The 19,757-nt window shown below is 43.1% G+C and overlaps 1 protein-coding gene and 1 long non-coding RNA gene across 11 annotated transcripts in view; one reads left to right on the forward strand and one right to left on the reverse strand.

The window, feature by feature from the left end:
• Nucleotides 1–19,757, forward strand: part of LOC147019356 (fibroblast growth factor 13-like) — a 195,395-nt gene that overhangs the window by 56,296 nt on the left and 119,342 nt on the right. For 9 of the 10 annotated variants that reach the window (XM_085899793.1, XM_085899804.1, XM_085899799.1 and 6 more), the window contains one exon: nt 19,658–19,757. This exon is cut by the window's right edge and continues 68 nt beyond it. In XM_085899793.1, coding sequence (XP_085755919.1) covers nt 19,658–19,757 — 100 coding nt within the window. Of the gene's footprint in view, nt 1–16,485; nt 16,583–19,657 lie in introns of all 10 variants that reach the window. The other variant, XM_085899797.1, reaches the window with a different exon arrangement.
• LOC147019358 (uncharacterized) overlaps nt 1–19,757 on the reverse strand; it is a 33,913-nt gene that overhangs the window by 4,693 nt on the left and 9,463 nt on the right. The window contains exon 2 of the long non-coding RNA XR_015062757.1: nt 18,107–18,183. This is a non-coding gene — a long non-coding RNA (uncharacterized LOC147019358). The remainder of the gene's footprint in view (nt 1–18,106; nt 18,184–19,757) is intronic.

Raw genomic sequence — 19,757 nt, forward strand, 5'->3', positions numbered from 1 at the left:
TTACATACAAAAATGGAAACAGCTTAATAAAGCATATTGCAAATGAGTTATTTTTCTGGGAACATCTTTTTTTCTGATACTTTGGATATATGTGAACACTGTGGTATCAGTGAAAAATTGTCGCAGGGGGTGCAAGGTAGATCCCACTGGCCCCCGGCCTATTGAGTTACCTCACTGGGGTCTGAAGCTGCCATGTTTTTTGGCCTGCTCAACCATGCCTCAACTTGGAACAGGCCACAAGGATTTCTTAATGATAAAGTTCATTTTTCACTTTCCTCACTCATTGAATGCCTTTGACATAGATACATATATATATATATATATATATATATATATATATATATATATATATATATATATATATATATATATATATATAAACGTACATATCTCACATCAACCGACTGTTGTGCCTGCAGTGGCATGCGGTCCTTTGGGTGGTGCCTCACCGACTGAAAATGTGCAATTTCATTTTTAGACGACATCTCTTTGTTTAATTTTTTTTGTGCGATGAGTTTTCATTATCTCCCCGTCACTTCGACATTCATGCAAATTAGAAATTTAAAAAAACACCTCCATCGACCTCGAGCCCGGAGTTCCTCCATGTTGGTTCAAGCAGTGAAAAGCATTAGCTGACATTTTGCGTTTTCTTTGGATTGATACATTTTTTAAATATAATTTTGTTAACTTATCACTTGAATTCCATATTTAAAGAATTGGATTTAAAAGGTAAGCCTTTGTGGTTCTCCTTCTTTGTGCACTTTATCCGTGCGGAACTTCGTACGGAACTTGCAACAGGCCATGTTTGCCACACAGGATTGGAGGCTACTCACCCGATGATTTAACAAGCTTAGCAGGAAACCAACCATTACCTTTTAAATGTGAAAAAAAAACAAATTTAGTTGACGCTTTAATGGAGTCGGGTACGCCCGGAACATATGACAGCAAGAATTAATGCTCGGATAACACACTACCTTGGCACGGTGAGGATGGAGGTACAGATGTACAGGTACAGTTGGCTTTAACTTTTATCCTCAGCAGCATGTCAGTGATCACATTTTCCTTTTATTTGTCCTTGCGGCTGTTTCTAAAGCAGTTGTTTATCTTGATATGAACCGGGTTTGCTTTCGAAATGTTATGGAGTATGTTATTGTGAGTTTCAAAGCTGAAAACACCCCATATCCGAGCCGTTTGCCGTAGTAACATGTTTTCTAAATTACCCAGCCAATTTTTTTTTACCCATCGCATGACGATTGGCAGCTGTTTATAAAGATTAATGTTAATGCACATCTCCTTGAAATGTCTATAATGCAATGTTGTTTTTCTAATTTGTTTATTGAAATTCCCCCAAAACAAGGGTGAAAGGTACTGAAGGTTTTTGGTTGTATACAGCTCGTACTGTAGTCGATAAACACACTGACTCCAAGCTGCTGATGACGATAAATGAAAAATTGCCGATACCGGCCAAGTGTGTGTGTGTGTGTGTGTGTGTGTGTGTGTGTGTGTGTGTGTGTGTGTGTGTGTGTGTGTGTGTGTGTGTGTGTGTGTGTGTGTGTGTGTGTGTGTGTGTGTGTGGTCATAAAGCAGCATAACATTTTCTCTCTGTCTCTGTTACTCTTTCCCTCCCTCTCTCTCTCTCTCTCTCTCTCTCTGGACATGTCTGGGCAGTGATTATGTGCAGACGGTGATTTGTGTCCGGGCAGTGATTGTCTCCGGACAGAGTTTGTGTCTGGACATTATAACCGGACCTGTCCGGGCCATGTCTGTTTGTCTCCGGACGTGTCTGGTCGGTGTGTGTCTCCGAACGCGTCCAGCTGGTTTTGTCTCCAGACATGTCCGAATGGGAGTTTGGCTCCGGATGTGTCCAGGCGGTGTTTTGTATCTGGGTGGTATTTATAGTATGACGGGTAGAAAATGGATTTCAGACATTATTTTATTTCCATCTTCACTGTTATTCTTTGCAGAATCATTTTTATGAGACAGTATGAATCGTAATTGATGCTTCACCACATGTGTGCCTTCCATTCCTCTCACCTCACACTGTCTTCTCTTCCCTCACACATCCCCCCTCACTCTCCCTCCCTCATCGCTCCCACACCCTTCTCTCTCTCTATCTCTCTCTCTCTCTCTCTTTCTCTCTCTCTCTCTCTCTCTCTCTCTCTCTCTCTCTCTCTCTCTCTCTCTCTTCTCTCTCTCTCTCTCTCTCTCTCTCTCTCTCTCTCTCTCTCTCTCTCTCTCTCTCTCTCTCTCTCTCTCTCCACCCTTCTTTTCCTCCCCCCCCCCCAACCTTTAGTATTCCCATCAGCGAAGTGACAGGTGGGATTTGCTAGTTTATAATATAATACGCAATAGACTTCACAGAAATGGGGAGTTTAACCCATCCATAATTGGTGTCGTCATTTCCCCACCCCTTTGATGGTATAATTAAGGAACAGATGGACTTGTATACATCATGACAGGATTTCTTTGTAGACAGCTCTGTTGCTTTGTTGACAGCATTGCTGATATGGGTCTTCTTACCATCAAGGACCAAGATTGTGATACTCAACTCGTCACCTTCTTTACTTTTGGCGGTGCAGCACTGACCCTGTCCAAAGAAGTCTATGGTGATGAATACTTCAAGCTTGACAAGAGATTGCCTCCGAGACATATTTTCTGCTGTCATGGAGAAGCAAAGTTGTATGGGGAAATGACGACACACCATCTCGAAGGGGTAGATGCTATCCGAAGGAGAGAGAGGGATTCCTCGGATGAATAGTTGTTTTCTTTTGTGTGCTCCAGTCACCAGCTCTGCAACATGATGAGCGGTGTCACATTTGCAAGTCTTTCCTGCCTTGCATCATCTGACTCTTTGGCTCAAACCTATTGATGTGCAATATGATCTGTGGAGAGTCTCTTTTCATGCTGGTCATCACTTTTGGCAGGCCTTGTTTTCAATGACTTATTTGTGCAGCAGCAGCGGCATAGGGAAACCTGCCAATACTGTCATTTTTGATGTCATTCTACATTTATGGAACAGTAAGCCACAGGAGGAGGGAGCAGGTGCTACCACAGGAGAGTTTTTCCAGCCTTACATCGTCAGAAGGAAAGCGGAAGAGGGTGCATGCTTTTTTATCGACAAATACATATATACATAGAAAGAATTGTCTCTTTTCTAATTAAGTATGATCCTTTTCACTGGCAATCAGGATGTAGTTTTAGACAGAAGTGATAAATAAGGTAGTACCAAAGCTAGACAAATATGGATATACACCATAACTTAAAGGATTTTTTTTCAGAATTGATGTTATTGTTTAACCACCCTCAATACCCCCATCCCTCTGCCTGGGGTCATGTGGTAAAATCACTTGCACTATGCCAGGCATACAGGTGAAAATCGCAAGTCGTCTCTCCATGAGAAGGGGGATTCCATGCCCATGATCTGACCGTGGGTGCCACCCCCCCCCGCCTCACCACTCACACTAGCATTTATGTTAAATTTGGTGGAGATTTTCCAAGTCGTTTCCAAATCTATAAAATACATACATCTATACATACAGTATATGCAGAATTGGTGTATTTTTTAAGATGTGTTTTTCTCACTGCACCTAGAATTGGATCATATAATCTAAAGTAGAAAACAGGCTGTCATATTCTTGTAGCTGTTTCCACATTGCACATCATTAACAGCCGAGCCAATTCAAGTTATCATGTCAAGTTAGCATCTTTCCTTCTTGATACATTGATTGAATTTAGATTAGTAATGGTTTAGGGCATATGCTGTAAGAGAAGAGAGATAATGATTCATTCTATGTCTAATCCGGGTTAAATTCCCGACCTGATGATAAACACAGTCCAGGAGGGCCTTGCCGTTCGTGGGGGTTACGTTCTTGAAAATCACCATGAACCACAAATCTGTAGTGTGCAAAGTTAAGGGGTAATGGGAAAAATGGGGTTAGAGACTTCAACTTTAAAGTCTGTCACCTCTTTTTGTCCAAACTGTTCCTTTAATTAACATGTTTATACATTGTTTTTGTGTTGTTTATTTTCATGAATAAAAGAGTGATTTAGAACATAAAATAGTTTATTTTCCTGTATTAAGAACATAAAGTAAAGTTTATTTCCTGTATTAAGAACATAAAATAAAGTTTATTTCCTGTATTAAGAACATAAAATAAAGTTTATTTCCTGTATTAAGAACATAAAATAAAGTTTATTTCCTGTATTAAGAACATAAAATAAAGTTTATTTCCTGTATTAAGAACATAAAATAAAGAATAATTTCCTGTGTTAAAAACATCAAATAAAGATTATTTTCCTGTATTAAAAGCATAAAATATAGTTTATTTTCCTGTCTTAAGAACAGAAAAGAAAGTTCATTTTCCTGTATTGAAAACATAAAATAAAGAATACTTTCTTGTGTTAAAAACATCACATAAAGATTATTTTCCTGTATTAAAACATAAAATAAAGTTCATTTTCCTATATTAAGAACATAAAATAAAGTTTCTTTTCCTGTATTAAGAACATAAAATAAAGTTTATTTTCCTGAATTAGGAACATCAAATAAAGTTTATTTTCCTGTATTAAGAACAGAAAATAAAGTTCATTTTCCTGTTTTAAGAACAGAAAATAAAGTTTATTTTCTTGAGTTATTAATATCATAAAACTGACTTTTAATAATAATGATGATAAACTTGATCCAACAATGTGATGGCAATGTTGATGATGGCGATAACAAAGACGAATTGATGGAGTTGGTTGTAATGGTGATCTTGGAGGATACAAGGCGGTCATTGTGTTGACAGCCCATGTTAATTAGGTGAATAAATGTGGACAATAGTTGTTCGCTAACCTGCGATTATTCGAGCACATTGACCGCAATCCGCAAACCTTTGCTCAATAAGTTCATTGCGATAGAGTGAATCTGCAAAGTGGAAACCCGTGAAAGGCAAGGCCCTCATGTATCGTAGAGAATAAAAGTCTTTTTGCACACTTTCAGTCGATGATGAAGAAGGCAGGTCTGACTGGGTAGACAAAACGCTACTGCGAAGGATAAATTCCATTTCCAGAAAACCTAAATTCCGTTTCAGAAATTAAATTATATTTTGTGTTCTCTCCGAGCCTCTTCCCACGACTCTTCCAAGGGGGAATATCCAAGCAAGCCTCATCCAGCTGAGTGTCTCCATTCCTGTTCCTTGGTGACATCCCTGTGTGGTGTATTTCATCAACGAGGCAACACAAAAACACAGGAAACTAGAGGAGCACTCGGTAGTGTGCAAAACCTCCGCCGCCAATACTGCTAGGTCACTCAAGTGAACCTGATATCCTATTCATTCAATTTGACATCGACAGTGCTCACAGAGTTATAGTTTGCAACTTTCCCTTTTACTTTTAACTTTTACATACTCAATTCATTCGTCATAACTAGATTCCTTGAGACAGAAATTGATTTTATGTGGGTATATCCACCTGAAGTTCCAAAATCAGCCGCAATTATAATTTTGGCATGTTTTTTTTGTTGGAAATCACTTAAAGCATGTAGAAATGTCAGGTCAGGTCAGGTATGGGAGCATGTGCCAGAACAGCACGTCGCTGCGTCCACTTTCCGCCAGTACTCCAGGGGCCTCCGTCTGGCCATCCCCCACCCAGGTCAAAAAACCAGTAAAGACCAGTAGCTTACTGGTCAACTGGTACCAGTTGAAAACCAGTAGCCAACTGGTACCAGTAAAGCCAGTTGGTTTCTTACTGGTTTTAATATGGAAATTGGAATAGAGTGATATATTACCAGTTGAAATACATGTATTTAACTAACTGGTATCAACTGGGACCAGTACATTGTAACTGGTATCAACTGGGAGACCAGTACATTGCAACTGGTATCAACTGGGACCAGTACATTGCAACTGGTATCAACTGGAACCAGTAAGACTTTAACTGGTACAAATATGAGCTACTGGATTTTTCAACTGGGAAATTGGAATTCTGACTGAATTTAACTGGTACCAGTTGAAACCAATAGAGACCAGTTAAAGACCAATTAGAACCAATAGAGACCAGTTGAAAATGTGTACTGGTTTTAACTGGTTTTTCGACCTGGGCAGGCAGATGCCAGGCCCATCCCCATCTCCTTGAGATGATGGTCAACCTGTTGCAACCATGAGGCACGTGGTCGACCCACTGGCCTCCTCCACTCATGAGACTCCCTCGCTGAGAGAATCTGGTGAGCAGGATCAGAGTCAGGAAAACGAGCCACATGTCCATACAGCCGCAACTGACGCTCACGGACTATGCAGGTAACAAATCTCATCTGAGTCTCTCTCAGCAACCGCTCGTTGGACACAAAATCCGACCAGCGATAGCCAAGGATTCTCCGAAGAGACCTGGTACCAAAGGAATTAAGTCTCCGTCTCAGATCCTTGGTCAAAGTCCAAGTCTCGCACCCATAGAGCAAGACTGGAAGTACCAAGGACCTGAAGACTCGGACTTTCGTCCTCCCGCACAGGTACCGGCAGCACCACACCCCATTATCCAGTGAATCCATGACTCCCCAGGCCCGACCCAGACGTCTATTGACCTCTGACTCGCAGCCAGCAGAGACATGAATATCACTGCCAAGGTAAGTGAATCTCTCCACGACCTCAACATCCTCACCACAAACAGACACAGACAGGACAGCAGCATCCAAGATGTCACCGAAAGCCTGGATCTTAGTTTTGACCCAAGAAACCCGTAATCCCAACGGCTCCGACTCCTCATTCAGCACCTCGAGGGCCCCCAAGAGGATGTCTAAAGTCTCCGCAAAGATGACTGCATCATCTGCAAAGTCAAGGTCCGAGATCTTGACATTCCCAAACGATGCACCGCAACTTGATCTCTCCGACATCCTCCCTAGAATCCAGTCCATACAAGTGCTGAAAAGTGTGGGGGCAAGTACACATCCCTGACGAACTCCAGTAACAACTGGAAATAAGTCAGAGATGGTACCACCACACTTCACAGCACTCTCAGTACCAGAGTAGAGTTCAGACATCAGATCGATCAGTTTTGGTGGCACCCCACGAAGACCAAGAATCCTCCAGAGGACATCCCGATTCACTGAATCGAACGCTTTACAGAGATCAACATAGGCTGCAAGCAGCCCCTGCCGAAACTCTCGTCTGCGTTCGGTGAGGACACGAAGTGCAAGGATACGTTCAATCGTTGACCTCTTTGGTGTAAAGCCTGACTGCTCTGGACGCTGGTGCTCAAGCAGATGGTGGCGAACCCTATCGAGAATTATCCGAGCAAAGACCTTGCCCGGCACTGAGAGCAGCGTCACCCCTCGGTAGTTGTTGCAGTCTTGGCGATCACCCTTCCCTTTCCAGAGAGGGACAACAAGGCCCCTCTTCCAGTCAGTTGGGATGATGCCTGTGTTCCAGGCAGAGCACAAAACAGCATGCAACGACACGAGTGCAGCATTTCCACCAGCCTTGAGAAGTTCGGCATGGATGCCACAGATCCCTGGAGCTTTGCCCCGTTTCAACTGTTTCACCGCAGCCCGTGTTTCCACAAGCGTAGGTGGACCACAGTTGATTCGAGGGTCAGCAACAGGGATTGTAACACCCTTGACGTCCAACTCGACACTTGGGGGATCAGCCTGGTACAACCGCTCAAAGTAACCGGCCCAGCGGGCCTTCACTTCAGACTCCTCTGTCAAGAGCCTACCACTCTCTGCTCGAACTGTAGTGCTCCGAGGGATGGGCTTGGATGAACGTAATGCGCGAATTCCCCTGTAAGCGGGACGAGAATCACCTGTCCACAGGTGATGCTCTACCCCCTCACAGATTCCTCGCACATAGGCCTCCTTGTCCACCCTCAGTGCACGTACAGTTTTACGCCTCAGCTCCCTGAACAGCTCAGCTCTGCCATTCAGCCTGGCCCTGCGACTCTGGTCAATGGTATCCAGTGTCCCTTGAGAGACAAAATTCTTCTTTGCCCTGCGGTGAGCTCCAAGGCATCCACCGGCAACATCAAGGACGGTGGTCTTGAAGGCGCTCCACAACTCTTCAGGACCCCCCAAAGCACCCAGACCCCCAAGTGTCCACTCAGCATGTTCGCAAACTCCTCAGCTACTCTCTCATCCCTGAGCTTGGCAACATCCAGCCTCGGCTGGGATGGTACCATTCTCCAGGATTTAAGGTGCAGCTTTAGAGTTGCTACAACAAGCCTGTGGTCAGTATTGAGGAACTGAGCACTCCGGTAGACCCTGCAGTTCTGGATCATCCTCCAACGACCGTCAATGAGGACATGGTCAATCTCCTTTGCCACACCGCAAGCGTTGGAATACCAAGTCCAGCGATGAGCTTGTGGGCGCAGAAACCATGAACCAGCCACCCTAAGTCCATGACTTCTTGCAAAGTCAAGGAACTTAGTGCTATTCTGGTTCATAGTTCCTGACCCATGGGGACCAACACACACCTCATAACCGTCCCTATCAGTTCCAGTCGATGCATTGAAATCCCCCAAGACTAGAAGTGTATCTCGTCTGGGGCACTGATCAACCACAGACTCGAGTGTGGCGTAGAATGCATCCTTCACGGTGAGATCACTCGCCTCAGTCGGAGCATAAACAGAGACCAGGGAAATGACACCTAAGGAGTGACGAATCCTTAATCTCATAATACGCTCGTTGACCGGTGTTACCTCAATTATCATTGGGGTCAGCTTATTGGACACAGCTACAGCAACTCCTTGGGTATGGTAACCATCAGAGCGACCAGACCAATAGTAGGTGTAACCACCCACCATTATCTCGCCGCAATCCGGTCTCCGAACCTCAGAGAGAGCTGCAATCCCGATGTCCAAACGCTTGAGCTCAGATGATAACAGAGACAGGTGATCATCCTCTCTTAGGGATAGGACATTCCAGGCACCCACCCGAAGGGACCGCCTCAGGTTAACCCAAGGAGACCGCCGTCTGGTGGACGACACCTCAGCACCACTCCGACACACTCTCCCGCAATCTGACTCAGGGATGTTACCCCGTGGTTTCCCTCCTATCAAAGATTGGGGGTCCCGAAGGCTTTGCCCCAATCCCGTCATCCGGTGAGCTGCCCTGCGAAGGGAAGCTGCACAGGAGGTACTCCCACGGAGTGGGTTTTCAGATTTTTTTGCGTTTTTGCGTTTTGCGGAATGAAGGGTTTTACGGTGGCCGGAGTGCAAATCCTGCCACCAACCTCCTGATAAGAAGTGACCCAACTGCAGGAGGACGTCCGCAGACACAGTTGGGCACAAGATATGGATGGCCGTTGGCTCACAAGGAGCTCCTCCGCCCTTTGAAGGTTTTGTTTTTAATCCTGCTGGGTGTCCATATCCAAACACCCTCCTCACCAGAAAACCTGGTGGGGGAGACGGTTTAGTCGCCGACAACCCGACCATGGAACAGGTTAGTACAGGTTTACATGGTACCTGTAGCAGGTCACAGATCGAACCTGACCTGACAAAATGTAGAAATGCAAAAACAAAAATTCAAATCTTTTTTCAAAATGGCCGCCATAGCGGCCATATTGGACTTTGGACCAAGTCCAAAATCTAATGGCATGATCCTTGGACCATACCTAAGCCCCCCCCACCAAGTTTCGTCAAAATCTGTCGAGGAGTTTTTCCGTAATACTGTTCACAAACAAACAAACAAACAAACAGACGGATGAAGACAGTAACCTCCGTCCATCTTCGATGGCGAAGGTTAATAATAAAATGATTGTTTCATTTGGTGTTTTGGATCATTAATTTTGTCAATCTTAGCTGTATTTCGACAATTTTGGAATGTAGGGCCTTGTGTTTGCATTCAACTTGCTGGGCCAAAGCGATATTAATTTATATCCGGATGTTTCAGCAATGTAATTTGTGAATACAGGGTAAATATGCATCATCTAAAACATGTTATGAATTTGTTTTAATCAGGGTGCTTGATAGAGAGGTCCATCTATACATGTACAACTGCAGTACTGCACATAAAATATGTAATGTAACACTTGCCACTGTGCATCATCTGCAAATGATAGATGTTTGCAACTTCCTTCCACTGTACACCGTCCATAAATGACAAAACCCATAGAATCATAGACACTTCCCGAATCATATCGCCATCTAACCTGGAAACACCCGCAAGCGATCGTACCTGTGAAAGATCACATGATGTGCCATTGCCTTTGGTCACATGACCCTTCATGAGAAGGAGCGAGGCTGCTCCATTGGTATGCATCAGTATACAAAAATTTAACTTTCTAGCCCACCTTGAAATTACTAAACATTTATATTAGTGAGTGAGTGAGTGAGTGATTAAAAAGAGCTTTGAATGTTAGATGTATGTAAAAATGACTAGATTTCAAGGCTCTTCTTCCCATAACTTCTGATAAACATAGCATGCACATGATATTTATACCCACCCTTACCCTTTTATCCCCACATGCATTAGGAGTGCTACTCAACTGATACTCTCCTACTGAACCCTGTATTATATACCATCAGGTTATTTCCCTGTCTTTGTTACTAAACATTTATATTCCCATTATTTTACACAAAAGGACACTGTGTGTCACGACTGTGGTTCGTACTTTATCATTGTACAAGAACTGAAAAATATCTCACCTCGACTCATTTTTTGTTCCTCTTTTTTCCTGTCTATGGAATCAACTTCCACATCCTCTTCAATCTAATTCTTCCCTCCAGGTCTTCAAGACAGCTATTCACCACCATCGCAGTTTGTCCCCAATCCCAAACCATGATCTTGCTTTACCCTCGTTAACCCCTACCCCCAACCTACCCCAATCCCTCTCACTTCCAAATTTCCAGTTTTCCCTCCTGAGCATTTCCTTCTGCATCCACATTGTCCACCCCATGTATCCTCTCCTGCCCCCCATTCCTCCCCACACCGATTGTTTGTCTATCTTGTCCTCCAACTCTACTGTTGGTGTTTACCCCTCTTCCTCTGCTCTTCCTTTTGTTCTGTTGCGTCCTGATCCATTCAGTGTACTAGTACCAGCTCTTCAACGAGCCTCGACTATGTATACAAAAAATAATAATAACAAAAAAGATAATAGGTTCCCAAAACCAGAACTGCTCATCTTTATTATATATCACGGACCGGTGTTTGTGTGCGTTTGCGTTTGTGTTTGTTTGGCGTGCTACTCCTCCTACAGTTGTGGGCCAATGACATTCAAATTTGCTACAGAGGATGAGCATGACCCCAATTAATGTGTAGGGATGTTTTTGTCTTTGCAGGTGGCCTTGGGGGAATGGCGGTGTACAAAAAGACTTTTACACTTTACTTTACATGAGGGCTTTGCCCTTCGTATTACGAGTCTCCACCATTTACATTGTAGTATTCCTGTCCCCACGTTTTCCAGTGCAGTGATGTATTTTGAATTATATGCAGTAGGTATGTTTTTGCTTCATGCACGTTATCAGGGATATTTTTTTCCCTCTACAATGCTGTCAGTTGCCTATACTCCGCCCAAGTAAAGGTATGCGTCACAAGAACGTGTTGCATGTTTGGAACAAGATCGCCCAGAGGGCGGGTACTTCAAATAATACTGAAACTAAAGCAGTTTGTCTCATTAAAACTGAATTAATTTTCCTTTAAACGGTGTATTGCATTGTGCAATGAGCACCTCACAGGCAGCACCTCAATTTTCTCTTTCATACTACCCCCGCTCCTCCATCCGCCCCCTCCTCCACAACCAATTCCCAACCCCCTCCCCATTCCTCCTCAATTCCACCACCCCTTATTTCTCTCTTTCTCTTTATTTCAGCACCTTGTATCCACAAGAAAAAAGTGCCACTGTATATAAATAAAATTATTGTTACTTGTACTTGCAAAATTGAAGATTTCCAAGTGGATTGGTCGGTCGACTTCATTATTGTCAGGTCAGGCCAGATCAGATCTGTGACTTGCTACAGGTCAGGTATCATGTAAACCTGTATTAACCTGTTCCAAGGTCGGGTTGTCGGCGACTAAACCGTCTCCCCCACCAGGTTTCCTGGTGAGGAGGGTGCTTGGATATGGACACCCAGCAGGATTAAAAACAAAACCTGTCAAAGGGCGGAGGAGCTCCTTGTGAGCCAACGGCCATCCATATCTGAATTGTGTCTGTGGCCATAGACTGTGTCTGTGGACGTCCTCCACAGTTGGGTTTCTTCTTATTAGGAGGTTGGTGGCAGGATTTGCACTCCGGCCACCGTAAAACCCTTCATTCCGCAAAACATTCTCGAAGCATAAAAAAAATTCTGAAAACCCACTCCATGGGAGTACCTCCTGTGCAGCGCAGCTCACCGGATGATGGGATTGGGGCAAAGCCTTCGGGACCCCCAATTTTTGAAGATAGGAGGGAAACCACGGGGTAACATTCCCGGGTCAGATTGCGGGAGAGTGTGTCGTAGTGGTGCTGAGGTGTCGTCCACCAGACGGCGGTCTCCTTGGATTAACCTGAGGCGGTCCCTTCAGGTGGGTGCCTGGAATGTCCTATCCCAAAGAGAGAATGATCACCTGTCTCTGTCATCATCTGAGCTCAAGCGTTTGGACATCGATATTTCAACACTCTCTGAGGTTCAGAGACCGAATTGCGGCGAGATCATGGTGGGTGGTTACACCAACTATTGGTCTGGTCACTCTGATGGTTACCATGCCGAAGGAGTTGCTGTAGTTGTGTCCAATAAGCTGACTCCAATGATAATTGAGGTAACACCGGTCAACGAGCATATTATGAGACTAAGGATTCATCACTCCTTGGGTGTCATTTCACTGGTCTCTGTATATTCTCTGACTGAGGCGAGTGATTCTACGCCACGCTCGAGTCTGTGGTTGATCAGTGCCCCAGGCGAGATACACTTCTTGTCTTGGGGGATTTCAATGCATCGACTGGAACTGATAGGGATGGTTATGAGATGTGTGTTGGTCCCCATGGGTCTGGAACTGTGAACCTGAATAGCACAAAGTTCCTTGACTTTACAAGAAGTCATGGACTTAGGGTGGCCAGTTCAGGGTTTCAGCACCCACAGGCTCATTGCTGGACTTGGTATTCCAACACTGGCGGTGTGGCAAAGGAGATTGACCATGTGCTCGTTGATGTTTGCTGGAGGATGATCCAGAACTGCAGGGTCTACCAGAGTGCTCAGTTCCTCAACTCTAAAGTTTCACCTTAAATCCAGGAGAATGGTACCATCCCAGCCTAGGCTGGATGTTGTCAAGCTCAAGGATGAGAGGGTAGCTGAGGAGTTTGCAAACAGACTGAGTGAAGATTTGCAGGTCTGGGTGCTTTGGGAGATCCTGAATAGTTGTGGAGTGCCTTCAAGATGACCATCCTTGATGTTGCCGGTGGATGTCTTGGAACTCACCGTAAGGCGAAGAAGAATTTTGTCTCTCAAGGGACACTGAATACCCTTGACCAGAGTCACAGGGCCTGGCTGAATGGCAGAGCTGAGCTGTTCAGGGAGCTGTGGTGTAAAACTGTACGTGCGTTAAGGGAGAACAAGGAGGCTCATGTGTGAGGAATCTGTGAGGGGGTAGAGAATCACCTGTGGACAAGTGATTCTTGTCCTGCTTACAGGGGAATTCGCGCATTGTGTTCCTCCAAGCCCATCCCTTGGTGTACTGCAGTTAGAGCAGAGGGTGGCGGGCTCTTGGCAGAGGAGTCCGAAATGAGGGCCCGCTGGGCCAGTTACTTTGAGCGGTTGTACCAGGCTGGTCCACCAGCTGTCGTGTTGGATGTCAAGGATGTTACAATCCCTGTTGCTGGCCCTCCAATCAACTGTGGTCACCTTCGCTTGTGGAAACACAGGGTGCGGTGAACCGGTTGAAATGGGGTAAACCTCCTAGGATCTGTGGCATCCATGCTGAACTTCTCCATGTATGGTGCTCTGCACGGCGTCTTTCTTTTTATTATTATTGTTGTAAAATTGAAGATTTTTCATGTATATTGGTGTCGGTTTTGTTATTACTTGTTAAAAAAATTTTTTTTGACAAGTATGTTGATCGCCTCCGTTTGTGCATGTGCGTGTGCGTGTGCTTCTCTGTTCGCTCACCTCCAGCCTTAACCGCTCAACTGACCGTTCTGAAATTTTCAAAGATTAATGACACCGACCCTGTGAGGGTCGTACATTGAAGTTTCGTAAAACTCAGTTGACTGAAAAGGTCTACATAGGCCAATTTGAGCCGATATTTTCTAAAATCTACAAATGTCATCCGATTGACTGAAATTTGAACACGATTTGCATATGAGGTCAATAAATTCAACCACCTATTACTTTTGAGGTTATATTTATGTCAAAAGGTGAACATAGACTATAAGGTCAACCCAAAATAGGCCAAATTTTTTAATTGTTTCTAAAATTGTTAATTTTCATCTGATTGACTTGCAATTTGAAGAGCATTTGCATAGCAGGTTACTGAATTCAACCACCTATTAACTTTGAGATCAACATCAGCCAAAAGGCCAATTTGAGCCAAATTGGACCGAATTTCTAAATTCCTAAATTTTAATCTAATTAACTTGAAATTTGAAGAGCATTTTCATTTCAGGTCGCTGAATTCAAGTACCAATTAATTTTAAGGTCAAAAGGTCAACACGGGCCTAATTTCTAAAATTTATAGATAGCACCAAAAACTAAATATATCACGATATCTCAAAAAGTTGTGGACGAGTTGTGACAAAACAAGGTGGATGAGTTAAATAGGTGACAAGAACAAGCGGATTGGATTTTGGTTCGGATCCAGCCCATCAGTGGGATACAAAATGTGAACTGTTCCACCTGGCAGAGGTATGCGCTCTCCCGAGTGCCATTCTACTTTGTGCTGTTTTGCCAAGTTGTCACTCAGTGAGTGATTTTTCATTCTGTCTGTTTGCTTGTCAATCGTTGCCTCCAGGTCACAATTCTAAAACCGATCGTCATGAAACTTTACCAAGTTGTAGAGGTAGTCTCAACTGAGAAGCCTATTATTTTTGAGGTCAAAGGTCATAGGTCATCTTGAGGTCAAATTTCTAAAATTTTCATTTGTCATCCGATTGACTTGAAAGTTGAATAGGATTTGCATAGTGCATTACTGAATTGGGAGAGCAACTATTGTTGAGGTCAACAGGTCAAAGGTCAATTCAAGGTCAAACTTCTAAAATCATCAAATTCCATCAGAAAAATCATCAATTTTCATCCGATTTACTTGAGGATTAAACAACAATTGCATCATTGCATCGTGCCAATCACAGAATTTGGAAACCAACTATTTTTGAAGTCAAAAGGTCAAAGGTTAACTCAAGGTCAAACTTGTAAAATCATCAACTTCAATCTGAAAAATCATCAATTTTCATCCGACTGACCTGAGCTTTGATGAAGATTGTCAATTTTAATCTTAATGAAATGGACAATTTGATGTATCCATGGCAACCTTTGGAGAGATGGGTAGGTGGATTTTGCAAGTATCTTGCTCTGCATGACGTCTTTTTCTTGTTAATTTGTTGGGGAGTTACATAAATAAGACCTTTTGTCACAATTTATACCTTAAAAAGTCCTATAAATATATTCCTGCGGTTTTCAGTAAAAGTTTTAACTTGTGTCGTTGTGTTGTGCTCACCATGACATGCGCATAATGAGTCTTTAATTCAAGGCTTTGGTAATTACCCACTGTTTGACAGTCACCCACTGCATTTGACCTTCGTGTTCTGCCAATATTAAGGGAAGATTTCACCTTTCCAGATCAGTGTGCCTGTTGACAACTTATCCACCTGATTAACTCATTCACTGATACCATATTGATAATGATGTAGGATACAGGTATGTGCTCGGTGTGCAATTACCATTTACCTTTTTGGAGTATAATAGCTGGGTGAAAGAAATTCTGATGATCATGAAAAGAGGGAAACAAATCACAGGAAAAGGCTGTTTGGCCCATCCTGTATCACATCCCAACAAAAGAGATTCTACATGCCCATCGATCTATCCCTTGATGTACGCACACTCGCCTCTGAGCTGCCTACCTGTTTGAATCCTGACATAGCTTTTAACTGTCATCCTTGTGTTTCACAGACAGGGCGAGGGAACAATGTGTGTGCCATCCCTCGGATGGACCTTAAACTGGCGTCCCGTCTAAAAGCATTATTTGGTGGGCGTTAAAGATCCCATGGTGTCTTTCATGAAGAGTAGGCGAGTTATCACCAGCACCCTGAAGAAATTCCAAATTCCTGCCCTAACTTTCAGGGGGCACTGCATCAGTGGCACAGTCACACCTTCAGCCAATGATACAACCAGCAGGCATAGGTTCCAGACGAAGCAAAGTGATGATTGACTTCTGTGTGATTTTTTTCTGGGTCAGTGATGTGTTTTGTTAGAGGATTCTTCGGTTTCAATGATATTTCTCCATGAGTGTTCCACTTATCCTCTTGCCACTGTGTTCTGGTACTGGAAAATGTTTATTGCTCAAAAATAATACAAATTATAAGCATTTTCTTCTTCCTTTTTCTTCTTCTTCAACAGCTACAATGATTCCCCCTTCTTGTGGGGTCAGTGGTGGAGCGTTGTTTGACCAAACTCTTTCACGAACCAGCCGGCCAGGCCTGACGTTCGACCGAAGGTGATTTGGACAGGCATTTTTAATTTGTTCAAGATGCCGGCGATAGCTCACCCACTCCTCATGAAAGACACTGTACGATCTTTAACATTCAATATCGACCAGTGCTGGCATATGGGTCCTTCGACTCTAACGTCCATCCGGCGGATGGCACCCACATTTGAAACACCAGGGAGATGGGTCATAGTTGGATCGGGATTTACACCCTGACTGGACAGCTAAGAAGCGAGTATGCCTCGAGAGTCTCAGCTATTCTGTCAGACCTAAAAACAAATTAGCATAAAGTAATAATATACAGTATATATATATATATATATATATATATATATATATATATATATATATATATATATATATATATATATATATATATATATATATATATATATATATATATATATAACCGGGTGTAGTGGCATGCGCCTGTAATCCGGCTACTCGGAGGCTTGGGTTGGAGGATCGCTTGAGGACGGGAGCTCTGTGCTGGGCCGCACTATGAGAGGGTGTAGGGCAGCCCAGAATCATGGCGAAATCCAATCCTTATTCCTGTGTAGTGAGAGGCGACCAGGGTTGCGTCAGGAAGGGCATCTGGCGTAAAACCTATGCCAAATCAGTATGCGGATGATAACGGATGATCCACTGTGGTGACCCCTAATGGGAGCAGCCGAAAGACGAACAACAACAGCATATATATATATATATATATATATATATATATATATATATATATATATATATATATATATATATATATATATATATATTTTCTGCTTGCGACAGGCTTTTATTTATTTATTTCAACAGTCTCTCTTGTGAGAACTTGCAAGTAGATGTGATCAATATGTCTGTGGTTTTATTGAAATAATTTTTCTCCATTATCCATTGATGACAGTCTTGGCATTTGAACTGAACAGTCCCACTTGTTTCACCAACTTGTCTGCCGATATGTCAGGCTCCCAACTGACTTCCTTTACGTTCGGCTATGAAACTCTGGGTATTATTTGAAGGACAAAAGACTTTCCGGTTGAAAGGAATAGGGTTAGAGTTAATCCTGACCCTAACATTGACAAATGACATGGGATGTTAAAACTTTATTTTTTTTTTTTAAAGTCTCAGCATCAGAAGGTAAGCAATTGGACTTCAATGCCAGGAAAGGCTCCCATCTGCCTTAGTCCCTGTGATCCTGGTATGTTTCACTACCATTCGAAAACTCCCTATGTATGCACGACCACTACGCAAACAAACCGATGAGAAATTGTTGCCATTACCCATCGAGGATCGCATGGCTGCTCAGCTTTCACCCATTTTGCGTGAAAATGTCAATGAGAAGTTATTATCATTATTTATTAAAGCTGGTGAACTTTACCGATGTTGGAATTTCAAAAGGTAAGAAATAATTGACGTCATCATGATCAAGTTTTCACTTCACATACTTATATGATTCAAATGCACCAGGATGCAGCAATTGGAGATTCCATGATTTCCCAGGAATTTATACCGGACCAGCTTGTCCTGTTTTTAGCTCACCTGGAACGTAGTTCCGGGGAGATAATGGGATGGCGCGTCGTCCGTCTGTCTGTCCACAAGCACTTGAAACTTCTTCTCTGAAATTTCGCATACAATTTTAACGAAACTTTATTACAAAGTTCATCACCGTGTATGTATCAAACTTTGTTCATTGCATTAAAAAAAAATCGTGCCCTAAGAGGGTCTATGGGGGTTGCCCCCCAAAATATGTATTTGCTTTCTTCTCAGAAACTTCACACACAATTCCGATGTAACGACTACATCCTTCATCACCCATGATGTACCAAAGTTTGTTCATAACATTAGAAAAATCGGGGTCGAAGGGAGTGTAAGGGGGAGGGTTGCCCCCTGTCCCCCCCCCAAATATATTAGCTTTCTTCTCCGAAACTGCACACACAATGTCGATGAAACTTGACCACAACCTTCATCACCCAAGTTGCACCAAAGATTGTTCATGGCATTAAAAAAAGATGATTAGGGTTTCAGGGGATCTATGGGGGGGGGGGTTACCCCCCCAAAATAGGTATTTGCTTTCTTATCAGAAACTACACACACAATTTGGATAACACTTGACTTCAACCTTCATCACTCTTGTTGTACCAAAGATTGTTCACGACATTAAAAAAAGTTGGGGTCTAAAGGGATTTACCTGGGGGAGGGGGTGGTTGCCCCCCAAAATAGGTATTTGCTATAATATTGGTTCATTGGTAGGTGCATTTTGCTGATTCCATGCCACGTTGATGTCCTCCTCAGTATCATAGTTCTACCAGGGGAGCGTCCATGGGTATTGCCCCCATGTTTTGTTACATTGTTCTTTAGCTCATGGAAGATATTCAATTCCATTTCTCTTCCATCGATTTCCCAAAATGCTTGCAACATAACATGTGTCTCTCGTCACAGTTTTGGATAAAGCATGGCCCTCCCCACAGAACCATAGCAATTCCAGTGAAACTCCCAGAATTTTAATATGAAGAGAAATATTAAACAATGATAAAATCTAGTAATTCTCAGGTTTGGAAATTAGACATTTGTTTTACTTCATGACCTTCGACTGCAGCCATTCTTCCACTTTGGGCCTTTGACTTGGTTTTCGTAAACCGTTTAACCATATCATGTTGATGAACTTGCTTCATGCTTTTCTGCTCAGTAATGTTCTTTGTCTTTTGTAAAACAACCTGTCATTAGTTTCATTGCTCATGTTTGATTATTTCCTTGAACTAACGATTCATCATTCAGGTTTACGTAGATTATGTCTGAATCTGATTCTGATGTTTGGGATATCCTTTGCGTTTTGTTGAGGGTGTCGTGTGAGCATGTCACATTACAAACGTCACATTTGATGGTAAATGGAGTGGTAATTTGTCATGTGTTAAAGATGTGCACAGTGCACATCCATTGACCCAGGATCAAGGTGTCCTCAAAAAGTGACCGTGACAGTATGGCTGCCTCCAAGGTGATTTTAGAACCTGGAAGCCATTATAATGTCAAAATGGTACGAGTTGACGTGTGTAAGAAGCTCCTCGACTTGTTTGTTTTGCATTCTGGATGCAGCGAGTGGCCATGGCGGTTCTGGCGTGGTGGACTCTCAGCCAAGGTCAGTGCTGGGTAGCGACACGCAGGAGGTTGAGAAGCACCATATTTCATTCTGCAC

This window comes from Eptatretus burgeri, chromosome 10, assembly GCF_056783735.1.
Source record: "Eptatretus burgeri isolate ZD-2024b chromosome 10, Ebu_testis_v1, whole genome shotgun sequence".
NCBI classification, from domain to species: Eukaryota; Metazoa; Chordata; class Myxini; order Myxiniformes; family Myxinidae; genus Eptatretus; species Eptatretus burgeri.